General features: G+C 40.9%; 1 protein-coding gene across 4 annotated transcripts in view; it reads left to right on the plus strand.

Moving 5' to 3' along the window:
• Positions 1–22,509, plus strand: part of ITPR2 (inositol 1,4,5-trisphosphate receptor type 2) — a 228,630-nt gene that overhangs the window by 83,739 nt on the left and 122,382 nt on the right. For all 4 annotated transcript variants that reach the window (XR_013231068.1, XM_077337917.1, XM_077337918.1 and 1 more), the window contains exons 19-31: positions 232–483; positions 1,165–1,309; positions 2,811–2,961; positions 7,534–7,727; positions 10,281–10,413; positions 11,264–11,321; positions 12,811–12,976; positions 14,049–14,222; positions 16,772–16,861; positions 16,976–17,101; positions 17,728–17,850; positions 20,243–20,443; positions 21,446–21,697. Coding sequence is in view for 3 of the 4 variants with exons in the window: in XM_077337917.1 (XP_077194032.1) it covers positions 232–483; positions 1,165–1,309; positions 2,811–2,961; positions 7,534–7,727; positions 10,281–10,413; positions 11,264–11,321; positions 12,811–12,976; positions 14,049–14,222; positions 16,772–16,861; positions 16,976–17,101; positions 17,728–17,850; positions 20,243–20,443; positions 21,446–21,697 (2,065 nt within the window). In the remaining variant the exon portion in view is untranslated. The remainder of the gene's footprint in view (positions 1–231; positions 484–1,164; positions 1,310–2,810; positions 2,962–7,533; positions 7,728–10,280; positions 10,414–11,263; positions 11,322–12,810; positions 12,977–14,048; positions 14,223–16,771; positions 16,862–16,975; positions 17,102–17,727; positions 17,851–20,242; positions 20,444–21,445; positions 21,698–22,509) is intronic.

The following is a 22,509-nucleotide window of genomic DNA, read 5'->3' on the forward strand; positions in this document are numbered from 1 at the left end:
GGATACTTTACAGATGTGTAAAAGCGTGATGCGTGACTAGGTTACTAAATTTGCTTTTAAAACACAGGATTTTGAAGTTACTTGGGGGTTAGCTGTGTTTGTGTATTTGTAGACATCTAAGAGTCACTTAGATGTAAGTGAGAGCAATAGATATGCATAGTCAGATTGCAGCTAAGTCCGCTGGGAAGCCATTGCGGAGCAGAAATGACATTGTTTCTTTATTATCTTAAGGTATCAGTTGAACCTCTTTGCAAGGATGTGTTTGGACCGCCAGTATTTGGCAATCAACCAGATTTCCACCCAGCTCTCGGTAGATCTTATCCTGCGCTGCATGTCAGATGAGAGCCTGCCTTATGACCTGCGAGCATCTTTCTGCCGCCTCATGTTGCACATGCATGTGGATAGAGATCCTCAGGAGACGGTTGTGCCTGTGAAATATGCCCGGCTGTGGACGGAAATCCCTACTAAGATAACCATCCATGAGTAAGTTACCTTTTGAAATGAACATAGCAGCTGCCCTCAGACAGACAAAATAAAGCAACTTTGATCTTAAGCAAATGGAAGTTCCTAACCTCCCCTTTCCTGATGGATTCAGCCATGCCTTTCAGAATTCTGCCCTCTGGGATTACTGAGCCCTTAGAAAAACTAAGTGGTAGGGGTAAAATGAGGAATTCTGGAGGGGAGAATTGGTACAAGCTGCTCCTATGTCCTTCCAGTCACAGGGATTGCCTTTTCCTGAGAGGAAGATGTAGTTAGGATCAGTGTCAGTGTTTTTCATGTCAGGATCTTGAATGGCTTTGAAAGGATCAGATAAGCACATAGATCTATCAATGCCTATTAGCCATGATAAGCACAGTGAAACCTTGATGTGCAGGAGACCTATGAATACTGTCTACTGAAAATGTCCAAGTGGAGAACATCATCATGTTCACATTTTGCTTGTTGGTAGATCTGTAAACTATACCTTTCCCACCTTTCCTTAAGAGAAAATAAAAGGGCTGCACCAGTTGCTAACTGATAAAAATAAAGCAAAGGCCAGTGGTGCACAATTAACTAAAATATATTTTATTACCTCTCTTTATTAAGTATGGGCAAATATTGAGCATTTTCTGCCTCCTCGTAAATGTTGCTCCTTCAGTTTTCTTTCACTGCCTTGTTATGTAGGTATGACTCTTTCACGGATTCATCAAGGAATGACATGAAGAGAAAATTTGCTTTGACAATGGAATTTGTAGAAGAGTACTTGAAGGAGGTTGTTAATCAGCCATTTCCTTTTGGAGACAAAGATAAGAACAAGCTAACTTTTGAGGTAAGTTTTGTATTCTTTACTATTCCTTGCAGATCTTCCCATCTGGTGTCTTGTACACCTGGTCCTTTTTTGATAGCTCGTAGTTATACCAATGACTCCAATCTTTGAATTACTCCAGAGACTTGGGATCTGCCTTCTTGCTCTGCTGGGGTAAGAGAAGATTGCTCAAGTCAAGTGGGTGTGAACCAAAGTGCAGCATTTCATCATGACCATACACTGATAGAAGAGTACTTATGAATCTGCTCAAAAATAAATCGGCCAAACGATATGGATAACTAAACACGAGGACCATGAGACGCAAATATATAACAAAGTTACAAGGTTATTTTGTTGTACTAAGAGCCATAGTAAAGGCTTCCTTATTTTGACTTGCTTATCAAGAACTCCCTTATGAGTAGCTTATCTAGAATTAAACAGCTCCCGGTAATGCTGTTTCAAATCATAAATCTTTCTTAGAATTCCAATTATATCTGCATTGGAATATACAAAGGAAAATAGTCAAACAAAGAAGCTCATTGACACAGTGCATTTTGCTTAACGGCTGACATCAAAGTAGACTTACCTTGTCTCAGAGCTATTCAGGCACATACTCCCTTCAAACTCTCAGTGATGCTAGTAAGCTGTAAGAAATAGGTGTGAGGCATTAATTGGTTACTGCTCCTTAAAATGATATTAAATAATTTTTAAACTTTAAACTGTTAAATATGGCTGTCGTGGTAAGGGCGTTTAATTTTTGAAAATGAATCACCAAAAGTTGTTGATAATAAAAAAGCATGACAATTCTAATTCATTATTTAAACTACAATATTGGAAACAGTTAATGCCAAGCCAGATTTTTTTAAAAAATTTGTTTGGATAGAATTTTGCTGTGGAAGGAAGCCAGTTACATCTTTAAAATTGACACCTTAGCGCCGAAGCATTTAAATAATGAATTAAAACTGTCATGCTTTTTATAATCAAAATGCTTATGTGGTGTGTGAACCACAAGCATGAAGAAAGGACAGCACGCAAGCGCATTGCTCATTGAGCATGCGTGCAGACGGCAAGCCACATAAATGTGAAGGTTCCCTTAAATATTGGGCACTGTGCTTATATGTCCTTCCAAGGATTGAGAAATGTTTTCAGCAAAGTGAATCTGTCAGTTAACTTTAAGTTCCAACTGTCCATCAGAAGGGTGCCTGCTGATACTTGCACAGTGCAAGAACTAGGGCCGCTTATGCTCTGCTAAGGTCCCACAAATCCTTAAACCGACTCTGGTGCTACGAGTCCTGTGAATCCTTAAACCACGCCTGAGCACAGCAATGACCTCATCATTTCATGGCAGGATTCAGTTCCTGAGCATTTCAGGTAGGATCATAGCTTCCATCCGACTTGCAGATATAAAGCACGCATCTGGAAAATAAATCCTTCCAATGGCACTTGGCCAGATCCGTTCACTACTGGTTTAGTGTTGGCATCATGTTCTCTCTGTTGATTATTCTTTTTCCATGCCTTTCTGCAGGTGGTGCACCTGGCTCGCAATCTCATATACTTTGGGTTTTATAGTTTCAGTGAGCTACTGAGGCTGACCAGAACACTCCTGGCTATTCTTGATATTGTACAAGGGCCTATGTCATCCTATTTTGACAGATTAAGCAAATTTCAGGATGGAGGTAAGAGGGGGGGAAAGAGCAGGCAATGCTTAATGTTTTCTGGTACATTATTTATTGGTCTCCCTTTGCCCATTTATTAATTTATTTTTGTTTATTTATTAATTACATTTATATCCCGCCACTCCCACAAGGCTCGTGGCGGCTAACAAGATAAAAACCCCAATAAAATACATAACAATTTAATCAACTAGCCAATCAACTAAAAATCATCCATTCATTCAGCAGCAAAAAACCCATGCTAATCCTTATTAAAAGACCTCAGGGTGGAGGGAGGGGCTGATCTCTCCCTTTAATCTGCCCTTTATAGCCCCAATAGGCCTTATTGGCAAGGGGGGGGTCCAGACTTCAGATCTCGAGAAAGATCATTTGGCGATGAGAGTTGCTCAGATCTCATGCACAGTTACGAGCCTTTTAGTACCACTTGTGTCAGCAAGAATCCCCTTGCACGGTTGAGCCTGGTATTGACTTTTGGAGCACATATGCAACTATATTAAAGAGTCAGGGACATAGTTGCTTCAGTATTGACAGAAGCTGGGGCCATCATGAGAAAGTATCTCAAAATATAATTTTGTGATATGCAGGCATTGCGAACAATGGCAAACAAAACAAGTAGGTTTGCTCCAGCCCCTGCATCAGATACTCAGTAGGAGGATGAGATGAGATCATCATAAGATGTAATGAAAGAAGACATTCAAGTATTTTCTAAACTGCATCACCCACAGACACACACACTCTCCCCCCTCTTGTTTGAATACCTGCCAATTTCTAGTTAGCTAAAATTGAGATAATCTTGTACCCTGATCTCATTCTTCCATTGTTGAAAACCCTACCATTTTTACTAATTAACACTTGGCTGAAGCTCTGTGCAGGGCATCAAAATGCCACCATGCGGCAGACGGTGCTCAGCTGGACTTCAAGGCCGGGTCCTTTAAGGCTGTGATCGATTGGCACTGAGGCCTGAAAACACTGAGCCCTGCAAGGGCGGCCCTATGGAGACAGGTGGATAGTTCATAAGTTCAATGTAAATCGCCCTGAGCCTCCGGGGAGGGCGGTATATAAATATGATAAACAAACAAACAAATAAATAAATAAATAAATAGTTGGGCTGCAGTCTAGCAAACTGTTTCTAGACAACAGAGATCTCTCTGGTGGGAGATCTCTCGTGTTTTGCACCTGCTTACCTGCTTCATGATGCTTGTCTGGGCTCAGTTGTTTTAACTATATGCACATCTCTTTTGCCACATCCTACAGTTGTTCTGCATAAGCAGCTAGAGCTGGATTGGTGTGATGTTCTTTCCATTCTTTGACCCTTATATGCTAAGTAACTCTCATTCCTCCAAGCAGCTGAGCAGCTTTTCAGTGGCTGTTCTTGCTTTGTGAAATTCTCTGGTGCTTTTGGGAAGAAAAAAAAAAGAAAGCTGTTATAACAGTGATTTTTTTGTTTCCCTTCAGTAACTGTCTTTAGCATTTGCTCCGGGTAATTTAAAATATAATTGCCTAGCTCTTGTAGTTGGTTGAAGTTTTGTCTGAGATTGATTTCCCCATTCCTTTGGCTCTCACTGGGGTTGTTGACTGACACAAACAGTATATCACCAAGAAGAATTATAACCCATTTCAGCTACAAATGCTAAAATTAATTAAGCAGTTTTGTGCCCTTGCTAAAATATTTTTTCAGCTGCATTAATTTGAACGTAGTTTAAAATTGCAACATGAAATAGGAGCGTTTGAACTGTCTTTAAAGTAGGCTTCCTGTTGGCTTCAATCTCTTTTTAAATCTCTTTCGGAATTTAAACTGAATGATTTGTGAGGTTGGTACCTTTTCCAGTGGGAGACTTGTACCTTAATGCCATAGACAAGGAGTTGTTTAATTAGAATCATGCTTGTTGTATGGCTGTTGAAGGCACAGGAGTCCTGTCAGAAAGATAAGGTGGCAGCTCTCAAAATCTGTGTGTCCTTTCGCTTCCTGGTGTGGGTTGAGTAGCTTCTCGGATCAGAAGAGTTGAGCGGTGCACCTTTCAGAGGGAACAGCAATTGAGTATGCTAGGTGGACTGCATGTAGGGCACAGCTATGTGTAACTCCTGAAAAGGGCTACTCTGGTTTCAGTATTTGTTTGTTTGTATATTTGTTTGTTTGTTTATTTTTATATTTATATACCACCACTCTCAAATGTCTCACAGCGGTTTACAGAATTTATAAAACAATAAAATCCCATAAAACCATTAAAACGTAATTAAAACATAATATCAGAGTGGCAGATAATAAATATATAACCCACTCCCTTCCCCCCATCCAGCAAAGGTCTATTACTCTCTATCTGGGAGCAAGGAACTTAGTTGGTTTCAGCTAGAGATCCACAGCTGACAACGCCGGGAGCTGCCCTGGCCTCAACCATATGCCTGGCAGAAGAGCTCTGTCTTGCAGGCCCTGCGGAAAGCTGACAAATTCTGCAGGGCCCGTAGCTTTTCTGGGAGCTCATTCCACCAGGTTGGTGCCAGGGCTGAAAATGCCCTGGTCCTGGTCGAGGCCAGGCATATGTCCCGGGGGCCCAGGTCCACCAGTAAATTCATACCCGCAGAGCAAAGAGCCTTGCGGGGGGCATTCCTGGAAGAGCAGGAATATCCAGTCAGTTATGGCAGCAGAACTCCTGCACATGCTTACCCCCCCTTCTTTCACTTTATTCTGCCAGCAGGTTGAAAGTTTCAGCTTCGTCTGGTGTTCCCTCGGTGGCTGCTATTACTTGACTGTCTTTTGTGTTTTTATGTATATTGTAGTTTTGGTTTTAATGGATTTTATGAGACACTTTTACAATATTCTGTTTTTTAATAGTTAGTTGGCTTGGTGGCAATAAGGGAGAAAAGCATGATATAAATTTTGTAAATAAAAACAATATAGATACTCCTAGGTTAACTGTAGTAGTCTCACCCTTAAGTATGCCAGTGAGGAAGAAACCAATCTGCACCAGTGTTGCCTACATTGAGAAGGGTTGACCAGTTCTACAGAGTGAAAAAGGAACTCTTTATTTAAGTACGCACCCTCCACCATCTTCATTGATGACTGAAGAGATGCAACCAAAGGGTTATCAAGGCTATCATGCTATGCCTACTGACACAGAGGGAAGGGAGCTGGAGTGCCTGGTTCAAAAGCAATATTCTTCTTCCTTGAGCTTTAAAATTGCAAATTCTGAGACTATCCTGGCAGGGTGCCAGTTGTTCCTCTGGGAGAGGATGATTCCATTCCTGGAGCTCCTGCCTGAAATCAAATGGCCTTTGGCTAGGATTCTGCAGACTGAGGCCATATAGCTGTCTAAACAGGAAATCAATGCTGGGAGACAGTCTGCTGACTTTGTGTTATGCACCACGGCAAGTTTGGTGGTAGTGAGCTATCACACATGGCTACTGTCAACTGCTTTTCCTCTTGAGACCAAGATAGAAAGATATGTCCTTTGAAGAGTCTACACTGTTTTCAGAAAAATCATGTGATGGAGCTTGCCTGAAAATTATCTTCATAGTTAGCTCTAGATGTCGGCATTGATAGATCTTAAACACTGGAAGATCAAATGAAGGGCGGTGCTTTTCTATAAAGATATCTGTGTCTGAAGAAGTATTAAAGAAACAAGCTGAATCTAGCTGCTTGTCACCACACTACAATTGGAGATTGTTATTGAAGTTAAGAATATCAAAACTGAAGTTAATGAAATAAATAAAGCATATTCAAGATGGCAACTCTATGAAGAATTTTTCTTCAAGATGCCATTATAATATTGTGAATAGCCAGCAATACACAGATCGTGTTTTTTCCCCCATTACTTGATTCTGTGTATCCTTTCTATATTATTGAAGGCTTTAGCATCCCAGCCAGGACCATCCCAATTTAAGCAGAGGTCCTTTTCTTGCAAGACTTGGAATTGATATCAGAGGGATTATTGATGGAATAACCTCCAAGGGTCTCAATATCCTCCATCAAAGTCTTTCATCCTGCAACAACGGTAGTCTAGATATTGGACCACCAGCTCTTCTAGGCCAGTTCCTCATCCACCATCACTGAAAGACACAACTCTTCTGATGGCTGAACCTGTTAAGTGTGATGGCAGATTGGCCAACTTTGCTTCTGTCTGGTAGTCTGTCACTTCAGATGAATGGGTTCTTATCATAATTAGATATTTGTGCTGTCTTTCCCCCCACCCCAATAACTTACTTTTGAATTTAGTTGAAATCCTTTCAAAAGCCTAGCTAAAATGAAGTACAGAAAATGCTTTTGAAATGCTTCTTCCTTGTGATAAAACCAGGTTCAGCAGCAAAGTTCTGTTCCATATTCTTCAAATTTATCAGCAAACATATCCCATTCAACCAATTTTGTTCTGAGAGCTGAAGAAATATCTTTATGTGATTCAACTGGTAGACTTCATAAAGAAAAAAAATCATTTTGCTATTTGTAGATGAACTGTGAATACTGGGCTCTTTTGTTAATTGCAAAATACCATTTATGCTGAATATATCTTCTGTATCAGCCATGTAACTCAAAGCAGTCAGTGCTCATCCAGTAGCAAACTTTTGTGTGTTTCTGATATGTAGGAAACAATGTTATGAGGACCATCCATGGTGTAGGAGAGATGATGACACAAATGGTCCTCAGCAGAGGTTCCATCTTCCCTCTTGTTGCACCTGATGTACCTCCTAGTGTCCACCCAACCAAACAAATGGGCACTTTAGAAAGTGAAGACATTACTGTGATGGATACCAAGTTAAAAATCATTGAGATTTTACAGGTAAATAGAACCTTGTTCAAAAATTAAACAGAAGCACTAACATACACAATTAGTGATGTATTTCACCATGAGCTTGGGCCATCACGTTGTTCCTCCAGCCTGTGCCTGACGAAGGTGAGGACTATTTCAGCCTCTTCCAAGGTTTCCTGTGTGGCTGCACCATCACTAGAGAATGGGGGCTGAGCCATCTTTATTAGATTTGGGAAGGCAAGTAAGGATGTGGTTGAAGGAGCCTTTTGGTGTTGATATGGTTAATTTGAGGCTCTTGGTTGTGTGTCCGACTTTTACTCTGCCTTTAAAGCATTACTTAATACTGTTAACTTGGTTTTATTACTTCAGACTCTTAGGAAAAGCCATATCAGATATTTTCAATATATTTTAAGATAAGAAACATGCATTATGTCTGAATACCTGGTTTTTAGAGCCGCAGTGCTGGATTTTGGCTTGAGCATAAAGTTACTTCACCAGCTTTTTGCTCTAGCTTGGGGTTCTGTTCTGAGTTTTGTGCATTCTTTTAGACTGGGTAAGAACAGTTCCTGTTACAATAGCAATATCATTATTTTTCAAATGTTCACTAATTTTATGTGAAAGGCTGGTTTTTGAAAGATAAATGCTTTCTCTAAACATTCTATGATGCCTAAGTTGTACGGTAAATTGGGTTTATCTTTGGGTCACCTGTGCCGTCCCACATGGCCCTGCCTTGGTGCAGGCCTGCCATGGAAGGAAAAACTCCACTAGCTTCTAGAAAGTTTTTATGATGAGTGCTCTCTCTCCCCTCTGTCAGAGTTGGAGCCCTTTTCCCATCATAATGGTCATATGACTAGGGGAGGAATCACTTTTCCTTCAGTTCTCCTTCTGTCGTCATGAAAAAATGACATTCTACAAGGTTTCAGAAAGTGGTGACCCAAAATGCCTTTTTGTTTTGTTTTGACCATGATGGCAATATGTCATGCCAGGTTGCATATAAGGCCCATTCAGAATTAGTTTTTAAGAGAATTTAGGATGAGATACAATCCCCAGTAATTAAAGCTTTCCATTCCAAGGTACATGATGAAGTGGTAGATGAAAGACAAGAACATTCTAGAGGGGGTCACAATGGGGCCATCCTCCCACAACCTTCAGGTTTTCAGTTATGCTTCTCTAAGCAGTTTGAGTCCACTGGCACATTTAAGACCAACTAAGTTTTATTCAAGGTAGAAAATTCTCTGTGTTGCACACTTTCTGAGAGATGTCTCAAATTGTGTTCTGCAGTTTCAGACTAGCCTGGCTATCCACTTGAATTTAGCTTCCCTGAGCAGTTGGGGAGCACATGTCAGTGGACAGTGCTCTCCCACAGAAGCTAGATTACACATTAATGCTCTAGAGCAGGGGTAGTCAACCTGTGGTCCTCCAGATGTCCATGGACTACAATTCCCATGAGTCCCTGCCAGCAAATGCTGGCAGGGGCTCATGGGAATTGTAGTCCATGGACATCTGGAGGACCACAGGTTGACTACCCCTGCTCTAGAGCTTAGAGTTAACAAGTATGCTTTCATTTCCCTTTTTGCTGTGCTGCATGGAAAACATCTTGTAGCCACAGACAACATAATGTCAAAATTTTATATCAACAAACAGGGGCACAGGCATCCTCAAGCTGTGCAGAGAGGCAGTGCTCATATGGGAATGGGTCATTCAGCAGAACATTGAATTGACAGCCATACACATAGCCATACACATAGGAACTTTGTTCTCCTGCTTCAGACCAACACAACTACCCATCCTAACCTATTTTATTTAGATTGTACATCTTCATTCAGAAAAGACAGCAACCTGTTTGTCAGCTTTAAGGATCCTAGTAAGGGGAGAACTGTGTCAGTTCAGATGCTTTCCAGATGTTGACATCAGCTGCTAGAATTGCATATGGCAGGGCAAGGGTGGATAGTCCACTCCTCAAAAGACCTCACTTAACGAGGGTCTGGGCATCATTTGCAACTGTCTAATGCAGTGTCAATGTAAAAGCGCTACAGGATTGACATGGATTCCAGGAGAGGAGCAGCTGTGGGAAAAGTGGTGCTACAGTCACCATTCTGATAATCAGCCCACACCCACCTACTTGGTTTGTGAGGTTGCTATTCTCCCATGTGGGACTGTACAGAGGACACCAAGATGAAACCATGGTTGCTGTTATTGGTAACTGGGCTGGCACAGCCGTGCTGTGTTCTGTGCTCCATGGCAGCAAAGGGAGAACTGAGGGAAGAGTTCTCCCTCCCCCTTCATCATTTGACCATTTGGGTAGGAAAAGGGCTCCAACTGTAATGTAGGGAAGGGGAACACTCATCAGAGGAGCTTTCTAGAAGCTTTTGGAGTTTTTCTTTCTGTGACAGGCCGGCACCAAAACAGCAACATGTGTGCTTGCATGGATTTTTTTTTCCAATACACTATCTTTAGATGCTCCCAAAATTGTCAAAAATATTTCTGAAGAAGTGTGCATGAGCATGAAACAGAATTAAACTTCCTTTGTCTTAAAGGTACCACTGGACTAAAACTTTGTTCTATTACTCTTTTGTCTTGTAGTTTATACTAAGTGTCCGACTTGACTACAGAATATCCTACATGCTGTCTATTTACAAGAGGGAATTTGGAGAGAACAGTGAAACTGTGGATAGTTCTTTAGTGTCTCCTTCTGACTCCCCAGTTATCACCTCAGGTAAAGTGGTTAAAGTAGAATAATATAAAATAAGCAAGGATTCCTTTTAATTAGTGGTCTGTGTGTGTGTGTGTGTGTGTGTGTGTGTGTGAGATGCAGAACTCAGTTATTCAAGAGGGATAATTTATGCAGGTAACAGAGTTCAAAACGGTTAATCAATTTACTTGGATAAATAATTAGGGTGCACTGTGTATAATGTACTGTAAGGAGGATTCTATTATGTAATTTTGTACCAGTTAAGGTGCCATGCTATTACTTATGCTGTGCTACGGTTCTTTCTGGTATTTCCAGACATCTACAGAGAGCCAGTTTGGTGTAGTGGTTAGGAGTGCGGACTTCTAATCTAGCGGCCCGGGTTTGATTCTGCACTCCCCCACATGCAGCCAGCTGGGTGACCTTGGGCTTGCCACGGCACTGATAAAACCGTTCTGACCGAGCAGTGATATCAGGGCTCTCTCAGCCTCGCCCACCTCACAGGGTGTCTGTTGTGGGGAAGCGGCATTTACGAACCAACTCTTCTTCTTCTCCTCATTGAATGTTCCAGTTTGTTGATCGTACTGATTCACTATGTGTAATCTGCCTCAATTCCCTGGGAGAAAGGTGACTATAAATGAGCCAAATGAGCACCACTTAAGGTGGTATGGGTTGTGGTGTCCTTATTAGGGTTCTGCAGTTGGCATAAACCAAGCAGAAAAATATCTTGCCAGTATTTTATGAGTGGTATTTAAACAGAATACAGGTCAAAGGATCTGATTGGTAATGGTTTACTTCTAGTGCAGTGTGAGAGAAGAATCATGACTGTTCTTGAAAAGTTGACTCTGCCCTTCATCCACTTTATGTTCTTTTGTAGCTGTTGTTCCTGACATAGATGAAATTGCAGCTCAAGCAGAGACTATGTTTGCTGGCAGGTAAGCTTCAAAAGGAGCCATTTCCTTGGCTCTCCTCTCAGCCAAACCTTTTCCAATTCCTGCTTTTTAATGCCCCACCTAGTTTTTGTGATTTCTCCTGTTACTACTGTTTTGGGGATTGGGAACATCTTCTCCAGTGTGGCGCTTCACCACTTTGAATTAACTTCATATTCTGCTGGCATAGTCGGTGGGTTTCATGACTGTCTGTGGTACGTATGCATTCTCTTATTCTAGTTGTATAATATCACGTGCTTCTAGTTTAAATATTTACTCTTTGTTCAGGTTTCTGCCTTGTTTCTTCAGCTCCAATCCTCTGACATTATCGATTAGATGTCTCATCTTGTTAACTGCATCAACTTACACAGTTGGATCTGCCTTGTGTATCAGTGACAAATACAAATGCAATACTGATGCATCTGTGCTCCTCTCTAGCTTGGTGTAGTGGTTAAGATCAGCAGATTCTAATCTGGGAAGCCAAGTTTGATCCCTTGCCCCTCCACACGCAGCCAGCTGGGTGACCTTGAGCTAGTGGGTGATCTTGGGCTACTCACAATCCTGATTGAGCTGTTCACACACAGCAGAGCTCTCCCAGCCCCACCCTATCGCACAAGGTGTTGTGGGGAGAGTAAGGGAAGGCGATTGTAAGCCATTTTAAAGACTCCTTTGGGCAGTGAAAAGTGGGGTATAGAAATCAACTCTTCTTACTAAAAGGAGAAAAGACTGCCTTTATCGTTTTGTTTAATGTATTGTTTTCTTGGCCATCCATTTTGGAAATGTTCTTCTTGACAAGATCAGATAGCTGACTGTTTCAGTGGCTGTACAACTCAGTGCAGTTTATTGCAGTGGATTCTAGCCCTATCCTCTCACTCCACTGTGCAATGTTTGGCCTATGTAAGGTAAGTGGGAGGAAGGCTCTTGGGAGGATAGTTGAATGCACCCCATTTGCTTGTTAGGTTGTAGGGCAGAACTGTGAAGGGCAGAACTGTCACTCAACTATTGTCCACCATACAGAGTTGCATCTCATGAATAATTCATACTAATAGAAGGATGTTATATGTATGTGTGATTTATCCCCAATTTACCCCTCTTATTTTAGACATGCTTCCCCCTTCTTGGTCTTCCTGGGATGGGGTCCATTTGGAGGAAGCCAAAAATCTTCTTTGCTGTAGGAAATTCTTCCCTTTTGGTGTAACTTTACCATGGGATCCAAGCTGTAGTGTTGGGACTCTTACAATAAATAATGAGGTAGAACCCATGAAAGTGTTATTGATTTAAGTAGGAGAAAACCACATAGCTTGTAACTGCTATTTTGATGGTCACTTCAGATACATCTCATGGGGTAGCCGTAGCCTTCAGTATATTCTATTCCTTATTTTGTCCCATTGGTGAGAGAAAGGCATTTATGCAGGACCCTGTGATTTGTCCTGGGCTGAGATTTCCAAATGCTTTCTCACCAGGGTCTTTTTAATTTCTTTATTTTTGGATGCAGAAAAGAAAAAAATGCGGTGCAGCTGGATGATGAAGGGGGCAGGACTTTTTTGCGTGTCCTCATCCACCTTATTATGCATGACTATCCCCCTTTGCTGTCAGGATCCTTACACCTCTTGTTCAAACATTTCAGCCAACGAGCAGAAGTTTTGCAAGCATTTAAACAGGTATCGTCACAAGAGCATGGCTTGAAATCTGTATATAGTTTTTTGAAAAAAGGCATTATTCTATGTGCCCTGAAATTGTCACTGGCATATTGTCTGTAAGTGTTCTTCGTAATCATGTAGATTCAATCACAATTTTTACCCATTACCCTCTCCTAAGTCGGTGGGGGCAGTTCTCTAGGCTTCAATTTTCAGTAGAGAGGATCATCAAGATAATGGTGGGGGCAGTTTTCCAGAATTCAGGCACCGATATTACTGCATGCATGAAGAATGCAAGGTTTGACCTGGACAGTATCATGTACCATAATGTTAACTTCATCACACTACTTTGTGACTTGCCTATCCCTTGGAACAGACAGTGGTATATCCACAGGGGGTCTGAGTAATTGTTGACCAGTTTCAAATGTTCTAATTTTTTTAATAAGGTGATTGAACTGGTGGTGGCTGGAGAACTCCAAGCCTTAATGGAGGAGGCAAATAGTTTAAATCAGGCTTTCTCAACCAGGGTTTTATGAAACCCTTGGGTTTCTTGACGGCCCTGGATGGGTGGAAGCTAATATATATATATATTATATATACATTTATTAAATATTTATTGGGTGATATGACCCTGTATGGTCAGGTCAGCCCAGCTCCTGCCTCCCAAAATGGCTAATGATGGGTCTGGAGGGGGTAGAGGGAGTGCAACTGTGATGATTCTCCTGGACCACATCTTTGGATATGTATTCCTAAGGAACATCCATTAAAAAGAGTGTTTTACCTTTCTGTTGCAATATGCAACACCTCAGATTTCCCATAGGTTCACTCATGCAGGTGAATTAATTGTGCTGTACTAAATATCCCAAGCACAATGCTTTTTAATGGAATCCTTTCATGTGATCTGTTCCAACTAATTTATGGCTGAGAAATCAATGGTTGTGTATATGTAAACCAGCCCTATAAACTTCTTTGAACAATGAACATTCTACTCAGATCTTTCGGAAGGGGGAACACTTCTGTGATTTTCCAAACACTTAACTGTTACACTTGCCATTCGTACTCTGGTAATATTTTTGTGAAATTATATTTTATACAGGTTCAATTGCTGGTGTCTAATCAGGATGTGGACAACTACAAGCAAATCAAAGCTGATCTTGACCAGCTGAGGCTGACAGTAGAAAAATCTGAACTTTGGGTTGATAAGAACAGCAGTTATGAGAGTGGTGATCTAGGAGAAAGTCAAGTCAAAGGGGGCGATGAGCCTATTGAGGTGTGTCTCCTGGCTTAGACCTGTGTGTGCTGCCTGGGCTTAATAACAGGGTGTCAACATAGGGCAGCTTCCCTTAGGAATAACAAAAAGGGAAAAAATGCTTTAAATTCTAGGTTTAGAGGACGGCAGAGTGAAAAGTACCCTTTTAGCCATTTCTTGAGGAGTTCCTCAATGTAACATGTGATGCTAGCAGGATTTGTGACAATAGCAGAATTTGGGCAGTTTAGGAATTTAGAACATAAAACTATTTTAAGATTTATGGTACACAAAATGTAGTTGCTTTTGTTTAATTTCTGTATCAGAAATTAAGATGTTAAACCTCTCTCTTAGATTCAAGAATTCATGCCAAAAATGCAATCACCATTAACAACCCATCACTAATTAATATGCTGAGAGCCCTGCGCATTCTCCCCTATTCTCCTAGGATCTCATTCTCCCCTATTCCCCTGAAACCACTAGACTGGGCCACCCAGCTTCCAGTCAGCCACCCCTTGACCAGTAACTTCCCAGACTATTGAGCTTGGGAAGTCTCTTTCCATTGATTGAATGTGTATTTCCTTAGAGGAACAAGATCTCTGGCTCTGTATGTGTGTATTGGTAAATGATGGCAGCATGTAAGGGAGGCAGTGTTTAATTCACTTTTATTTGAGTTTTCAAATAACATTGGAGTGATTCCTTAAAATTCCTATACAATGGCTACAATTACTTGAACTTTTGAGTGTCAACTCTGTTAATTCTTCCAACCGTCTTTCGTGTGAGTTATCTTTCAGCCGGCACAAGACTACTGTTCTCTCCCTAATTGGCTCAGGCTGTTCAGTCTCACCACTCTCTCTTCACACTCTTGACTGTCAAGTGTCGTATCAACTCCCTTTCTGTAAGCTACAATTGTTGCTGTTAGAGAAAGGTGGCATGGGACCTGTCCATCACTGCTGCACTCTCCTCCTTTCCCTGTGTGCTCCATCCCTTCTCTTTTTAGTTTCTTAAATTGCAATCCTGAAAGGATTTTTTGGCAGCCTTTGAATTCCTGTTTAATAATGTTGCTAATATATATTACCATATAGTAATTTTAAAAATATTTTGATATCTCTAATACTCACAGCTGCCAAATCTGTGGATACCTAAGTCCAGAGACTGGAGCCATGGGCAGACTAGACAGATCTTTTAATAAATCTGAAAGCAGTTCCAGATTTGCAGAAAAAGCTGAAATTTAAAAGAAAATTAATTAGAGATCCGTGGGTTGAAAAATCTCTCAAATAATAGAAGTGATATCTGTAACTTTATAAAACAAATGCTCTCAATGGCTGATTCCCATCATTCAAGTCTTGGTTTCTGTCAGTAAAAGATGGGGGTGGTGGGAGAGGGGACCTTTCCAGGGCTATTTTGACCCTTAAGAGAGAATTCATCATGGCCAGGGCCAGAAGCAACCATTCAACTTGCATGACTTATCCAGGCCTGGCTGCTTCCTATTGTTCAACAACAGCAACTGGACAAAAGCCAGTATTTTCAGTTTCAGACTAGGATCTTGGAGACCCAGGATCCACTTTGCCTTGGAAACTTACTGGGAAGCCAGTTGTACATTCTTAGCCTAACCTAGCTAAGGAAGGAAGCAGGGAAAGGTGTGAATATGGTGGTAGCCAGAAGAAGGGAAAGAGGAAATAGTGTTGGTAATAACAAAAGAGGAAAGAAATCTTTTTGATAATAGATTTTGTTCTGCTGTTCTGTAATCTTTTTGCATGACCTTGTAAAAATCCCATAGATATCCACATCTCTATCTTTGTTCAGCAGCCTTTGTCATTCACACTTCATCCAGTTTACATCTTTGAGACTCAGGGTGATCTTGGGGACCTTTGATGCTACCTTAACTTGACACTGTGTTAGGCAGCCGCTCTCTAGAATCTCTGGCAGAGAAATGTCTTCCTTAAGATTCCAGATGGAACGTCTGTAACAGTTGCCTTAAGGACTAAAAGCATTTTTATGACAAAGTTTTGTGAGTAAGCTCACTTAATCAGATGCATCTCTGATGCATACAATTGCTACCTGAAATTCTTTAATTGGAGATAATAGGACTAAAGTTTGGACCCTTTGAAATTTAAGAAGAAGAGGAGGAGGAGTTGGTTGGAGTTGGAATTGATTCTTATATGCCGCTTTTCTCTCACCGAAGGAGTCTCAAAGTGGCTTACAGTCACCTTCCCTTTCCTCTCCCCACAACAGACACTCTGTGAGGTGGGTGAGTTTGAGAGAGCCCAGGTATCACTGCTCGGTTAGAACAGCTTTATCAGTGCCATGGCGAGCCCGAGGTCACCCAGCTGGGTGCATGTGGGGGAGTGCAGAATCGAACCCAGTTTGCCAGATTAGAAGTCAGCACTCCCAACCACTACACCAAACTGGCTCTCTTAAAGTTAGCCCTGGCCTTGTCTCCAGATTTTGCCGATTGCAAACAAAAAATTATCTACCATCTGCTTTATGTAATTTCTTTGCTTATTAGTATTGTGCTCTTTTGGCTCATGTCTGGTATTTTGAAATGAATATTTCTCTGTTCCTAATTACAGGAATCAAATATTCTGAGTCCAGTTCAGGATGGCAGCAAGAAGCCTCAAATTGACAGCAATAAAAGTAACAACTACAATATTGTGATGGAGGTTTGTGCCCTTCTAGATGATGTGTCTATCAGTGGTAGCTTATGTATTATCTGACATCAGATCATCTCCTGTATGTATTATAAGTGACTGATACATAATTCCTTGTATTGCCAGATTTTAATTCGCCTAAGTAAGCTCTGTGTTCAGAATAAAAAGTGTCGAAATCAACAGCAGCGATTGCTTAAAAACATGGGAGCGCACTGTGTAGTGTTGGATCTTTTACAGATACCCTATGAGAAGGTAAGAAACACATGTTTGACTATTGTATTTAAGTCTGAATGTCTTTTGGCTTTATTCCAGGCTTCTGTAGTTTTTTGGGAATATTCACAGTTCATAATGTAGTAGTAGTAGTAGTAGCAGTAGTAGTAAAAGTTTATTGAGTTAGCCCTGGGCCATCACAATTATACAAAATCCATACATTATTAAAAAGACACACACACAATGTGATATAAGGCTTACAAACTAATAACTAGAAAGAGCTAAAATTGGCTACGAATTACAAAGTTTCAATTGGAATAAACTCATTGTTTTGGGAGGAAAAAAACATTAAAAATTCAACTATACATAAATTGGATCTCGTTTTTCTAACAGCAAGAGCACAGAACACAATTCTATTAGAAACATACGGGTTATTGTCTGATAACAGAAAAATCAAATTCTCTAATTTCATAGTTCCCAAATCAGTGGGCAATAATTTCCTAATTAATTTATTTCTCGGTTTGCCATAGAGGAGGCAGTCCAAGATTTAGTATGCGAGGGCCTCAATTACCTTGTTACCACAGATGCAAAGACATTCAGATACTGGGGAGTGGAGGAATAGGCCACTGTGGACTGTTGTAGATTTTAACAATTAAATTTATCTGCAGACAGATGAGAAGATGAATGAAATCATGAACTTGGCACACATGTTCCTTCAGAACTTCTGTCGTGGAAACCCTCAGAATCAAATTCTGCTTCATAAGCATATTAACTTATTCTTAACACCTGGGGTAAGTACCTGATTGGATGATAACTGTCAGGAATAACTTTATTGAAAAGAGTCAATAAAATAACTTTATTTTAAAAAGTATCAGGAGGAAAAAAGAATGCAATTAAAACATTACAGAGGGACAAATTCCTCTTCACATTGCTTTGCCTTAAATTCTCAGAGTCTCATAGCAGTTAGCAAATACATTTATCAGTTGTTTTGACCATATATGGCCATGTTGATCCACCGCCCCTCCCAAAATGGCCAATGATGGGCCTGGAGTGGGTTGGAAGGGGAGAGGCCCTGGGTGGGTGTGCACACAGCTATGCTTCCCAACCATATTCTGTACAATCTTAGCACTTGAAGCCTGAAGAATGTTTCAGGGGTTTCTCAATGGCAAAAAGGCTGGATTAGAGTGTGTCATAATTCAACATAGAGATTGCAATAGAGCAGTAGTTGGGCAAGGAATTCAGGGCTTCCAAACTTACATCTTTAAGAGTAGGGGATGTTTTGGGTGATAAATATCTCAGCAGAGGTTAGGGCTGTTTGTATAATCAAGACCTGACAACTCAGTAACAGTATTTTTAAAAGGATCAAACCCAATAGTTCCTTAGTAGTAAGTCACAGATTCACTGATTGCCTAATCACAGTTTAGAGGTCAGGATGTGTGTTCCCTCTCTGTAGTAATTTCCTAGAGGTAAATTTCCTCTTACCACAGTTAAAAGATACTTTGGTGCTAATATTAAGGCTGACTGGGTCCCTTGCTTTACCAGGATAGTTTGGAAACCTAGTTTATTTATTTATTTATTGTTATATTCATAGCCCACCCCTCTTGATCCAGTCATCTTGGGTTGGGTTACATCAAGTAGTGTTCTGGTTGCTTCCAAAACTTGAGTTTTCGGACAGGTTCAGTACAGGTGCCTTTGGTTCCTGGGTACTGCTGGTTCACTGGAATCTTTATTTGGTGGCTGAGTTTGGTACCCTGGATGCCTATAAGTTCCCATTTGTAGGGGGTCTGCTAAGGACATTGTCCCATTGTAATGCTAGGCATGGGTGAGTCCTGACACAAGCTGTCTTTTTTCCTTAAGAGAATCAGCTCTGTTAGATCTGTAGGTGTCATCACTAGATGCTCTTCTGCCATGTAATACTTGGGGATCAAAATCCAAGATTCTCTTGACAGATGATAAGAAATATAAAACATGCACTTATCTTTATTGTCTTCAGTGCAGCACAATTAGTTCTGTCCATAGATTTAGAAATTGTGGATGATAATTTCTATGAATTTCAGTGCAATCAGTTAACTGATAAAATTTACATTGGGGCTACAATTGTGACTGAACAAGCAGGCTTTTAAAAAAGAGCATCCTCCAGGAGATCTGCCAATATGACTGCAGGACTGTGACTCCTTGTGACATTTCTACATTTCCCTTCCATTGTACCTTATTTCAGGAAGCTGTTCCCATAGCCATGGACCAGCAATCCTGTCTGACGAGCACCTCAGTTCCCTTCTTATTAGTTAGTAAAATATGCTGCTTTTCTGTCTTCTAAGAGAGTCTCACATCAGTAAAGACACAGGCTTACTATCTAAAATAATAAGATGCACAATGAAGACTGATAGAAGGAAAAGTCAGAGGACGAGAAATCAGCTTGCTCATCTGATCCTTTGACATTGATTCCTTTGCCTATTGACAGAAGCAAGGATGCCCTTTTTCTGGTCTTCTCCAGTCTGTAGGAAGTGAGGAGCAAAGAGCCCTGGAATGAGTGTTCCATATTCACTCTAGGACAGCCTTTTTCAACCTTTTGACCATGGAGGAGCCCCTGTAATATTTTTCAGCTTTGAGGAGACTTTGAACTGAGCTAGAAGTGTGGCCAAGTACAAGAGGAAAGTCTGGGGAGCCCCTGGGGAGCCCTGGTTGTGAATCCCTCCTCTGTGGTCTCCCTCTTAACCTGAATAGTGCCTTAAACCTAATATCCAGGATTAGTCTCAAAAGCCAATAATACAAAGATTTCTCTTTATTATATCATTATGTAGCCCTATTCTTTAGCCCAACCCAGTCCACATGATATGGGCCATGTGGCTGGATCATATCAATACAAGGCAGGAGGATGCACATGACCATAGGGCTGTATTTTATAGCTAAATCTATACTGTGAAAAAAAATTCAGAATCAATTACTATGTCTTTTTTCATTTGCCTTCAGCTGTGTGTATCTGAAGCAATTTACCTGGGGACATTTGACACTTTCGTTCCTTTAGTTTTCCTTGACAGCTCCTTGCAGACTAATTTTAAGTGTGCTGGAGACTTGCGTTTTCCATGTGTTTTCCTCCCTAATGACTTCAGTCCACATTTTACGAGTGCTACATCTTCACCATTCTTCTGTGGGGCTTTTTCGGTCTGTTTGCTTTTAAATTAGCTCCTTGAAGCTGAAACCATGCGGCACATCTTCACAAACAACTACCATCTGTGCAATGAAATTAGCGAGCGAGCAGTGCAGCACTTTGTACACTGCATTGAGACACACGGCCGCCACGTGGAGTATTTGCGGTTCCTGCAAACCATTGTGAAAGCAGATGGCAAATATGTCAAGAAGTGTCAAGATATGGTAATGACAGAGGTATGTTGAACCAAACATACTGTGGGCACTTTTTTCCTGGGATAAATGCAATTCTTGATTAATTAACATAATGCAGTCAAGGGGTGTGGTGTGACAAGGCCTTACCCCAACGGGCTAACTGTCCAATATGATCTAGGCCCTCCCCCATTGCTTTCCACTTATTTATTTATATATGTACACTATTTATAGTCCACCCTTTCCACTCTCTTACATTCTGCTTGGTGAATTGGATTATCCTCTCATTGAAAGAGTTCTTACCCAAGCATGTTGTAATGTTTTGCCATCTGTGGGAGAGCCAGTTTGGTGTGGACTTCTAATCCGGAATGCCAGGTTCAATTCTGCACACCCCCACATGCAGCCAGCTGGGTGACCTTGGGCTTGCCATGGCGCTGATAAAAATGTTCTGACCGAGTAGTGATATCAGGGCTCTCTCACCCTCACCCACTTCACAGTGTGTCTGTTGTGGGGAGATGAAAGGGAAGGCAAATGTAAGCCACTTTGAGACTCCTTCGGGTATAGAAAAGCGGCATATAAGAACCAACTTCCTCTTCCTCTTCCTCTTCCTCTTCCTCTTCTTCTTCTTCTTCTTCTTCTTCTTCTTCTTCTTCTTCTTCTTCTTCTTCTTCTTCTTCTTCTTCTCAACCAGCCTTTTTCAACCTTTCGACCATGGAGGTACCCACATTCATTGCTTCTAAGAGTGAAGGTTATGAAGGGGGAGGGATAAAGCATAAAAGAAAAGTAGAGAATAATATGATACAAAAATTGTTCCATATGTATTAGCTTTATAGGCAGGACAAAGAGGGATGTGTTGGTGAAGCCATTGTGCTGTATAGGTAAGAGGGCATAGAATCAAATATGTTAGAAAATATCAGGGGACTGAACTCCCGAACTAAAAGGATATGGGGTAGAAATACTGGGCCCCAAGGGTTACTTAAAAGTGAAGAGGGTAAAGAAACCCTGAAGTATTTAAAGAACGGACAGTTTTCCCTGTTGCCATTTCAGCTCGTGAGTGGAGGTGAAGATGTGCTGGTGTTTTATAATGACAGAGCCTCCTTTCCAATCCTTCTGCAAATGATGTGCTCTGAGAGAGACCGAGTGGATGAGAGTGGGGCTTTGGTCTACCACATCACCCTGGTGGAGTTGCTAGCAGCATGTACAGAAGGGAAGAATGTGTATACGGAGATCAAGTGTAATTCCCTCTTGCCTCTAGATGACATCGTGAGAGTGGTTACTCATGATGACTGCATACCTGAGGTAAGCTGGACTTTGCAGCACAGTGAGTGGTGACTCAGTGTAAGCTTATTTCCAGAGCCGTTGAACAAAAACAGAGACAGCATGCAGGGTCACTGGTCTAAATATAGCCCCAGATGTTCATATTACATTAAGCTGAAGAGGTAAAGCAGACCATTTGTCCTTGCTAAATAATTAAGTGATACAATGTAGGTTTTCTTCTAAGGTGCTGCAGCACTAAAGTGTGACATTTCCTGTCCCTCCTCCTACTTCACAGGGAAGAGTGATAGCATAAAAACTGGGGCTAGAATCTCATCCATTGTTTTTACAACAGGTTCAGTACATAGATATGTGAATATTTCAGAGGATGGTTCAGTGCTGCTTGGGATATTCTTTCGTCAGAGTGTTTGTGTCACGTGTTTCAGCGAATGTTTACCAGAGTTGGGGCAATATATGTATGCAATGAGAACAGATTAAGAATCTTTATTTATTTAGAAAATGTATTTATCTCTTTAGACATGCTCAAGGCAACTCTCATCTAGAGCAGGGAAGGAGAACAAGGAAGATAATACTGGAAACAATTAATAATTAATCCTATCAACAAAAAGCATCAGAAAGTTCATCAGTAAGCTGGTTAAAATTAGATAGGGTTGCCCACTTAAACCATTACTGTTTAATATTGCAATTGAATTTTTTGCCATTTCTGTGTAACAATATTGAAGAATTAGAGGTATTAACTTCCAACAAAACACCATTTCCACAAAATATTTTATGAACTACAAGCAAAAAATACATCCCGGCAATGATTTTAGTTTACGCATTTTGCTTTGTTTTTG

The sequence above is a fragment of the Paroedura picta genome, chromosome 5 (assembly GCF_049243985.1).
Source record: "Paroedura picta isolate Pp20150507F chromosome 5, Ppicta_v3.0, whole genome shotgun sequence".
In the NCBI taxonomy this organism is placed as follows: Eukaryota; Metazoa; Chordata; class Lepidosauria; order Squamata; family Gekkonidae; genus Paroedura; species Paroedura picta.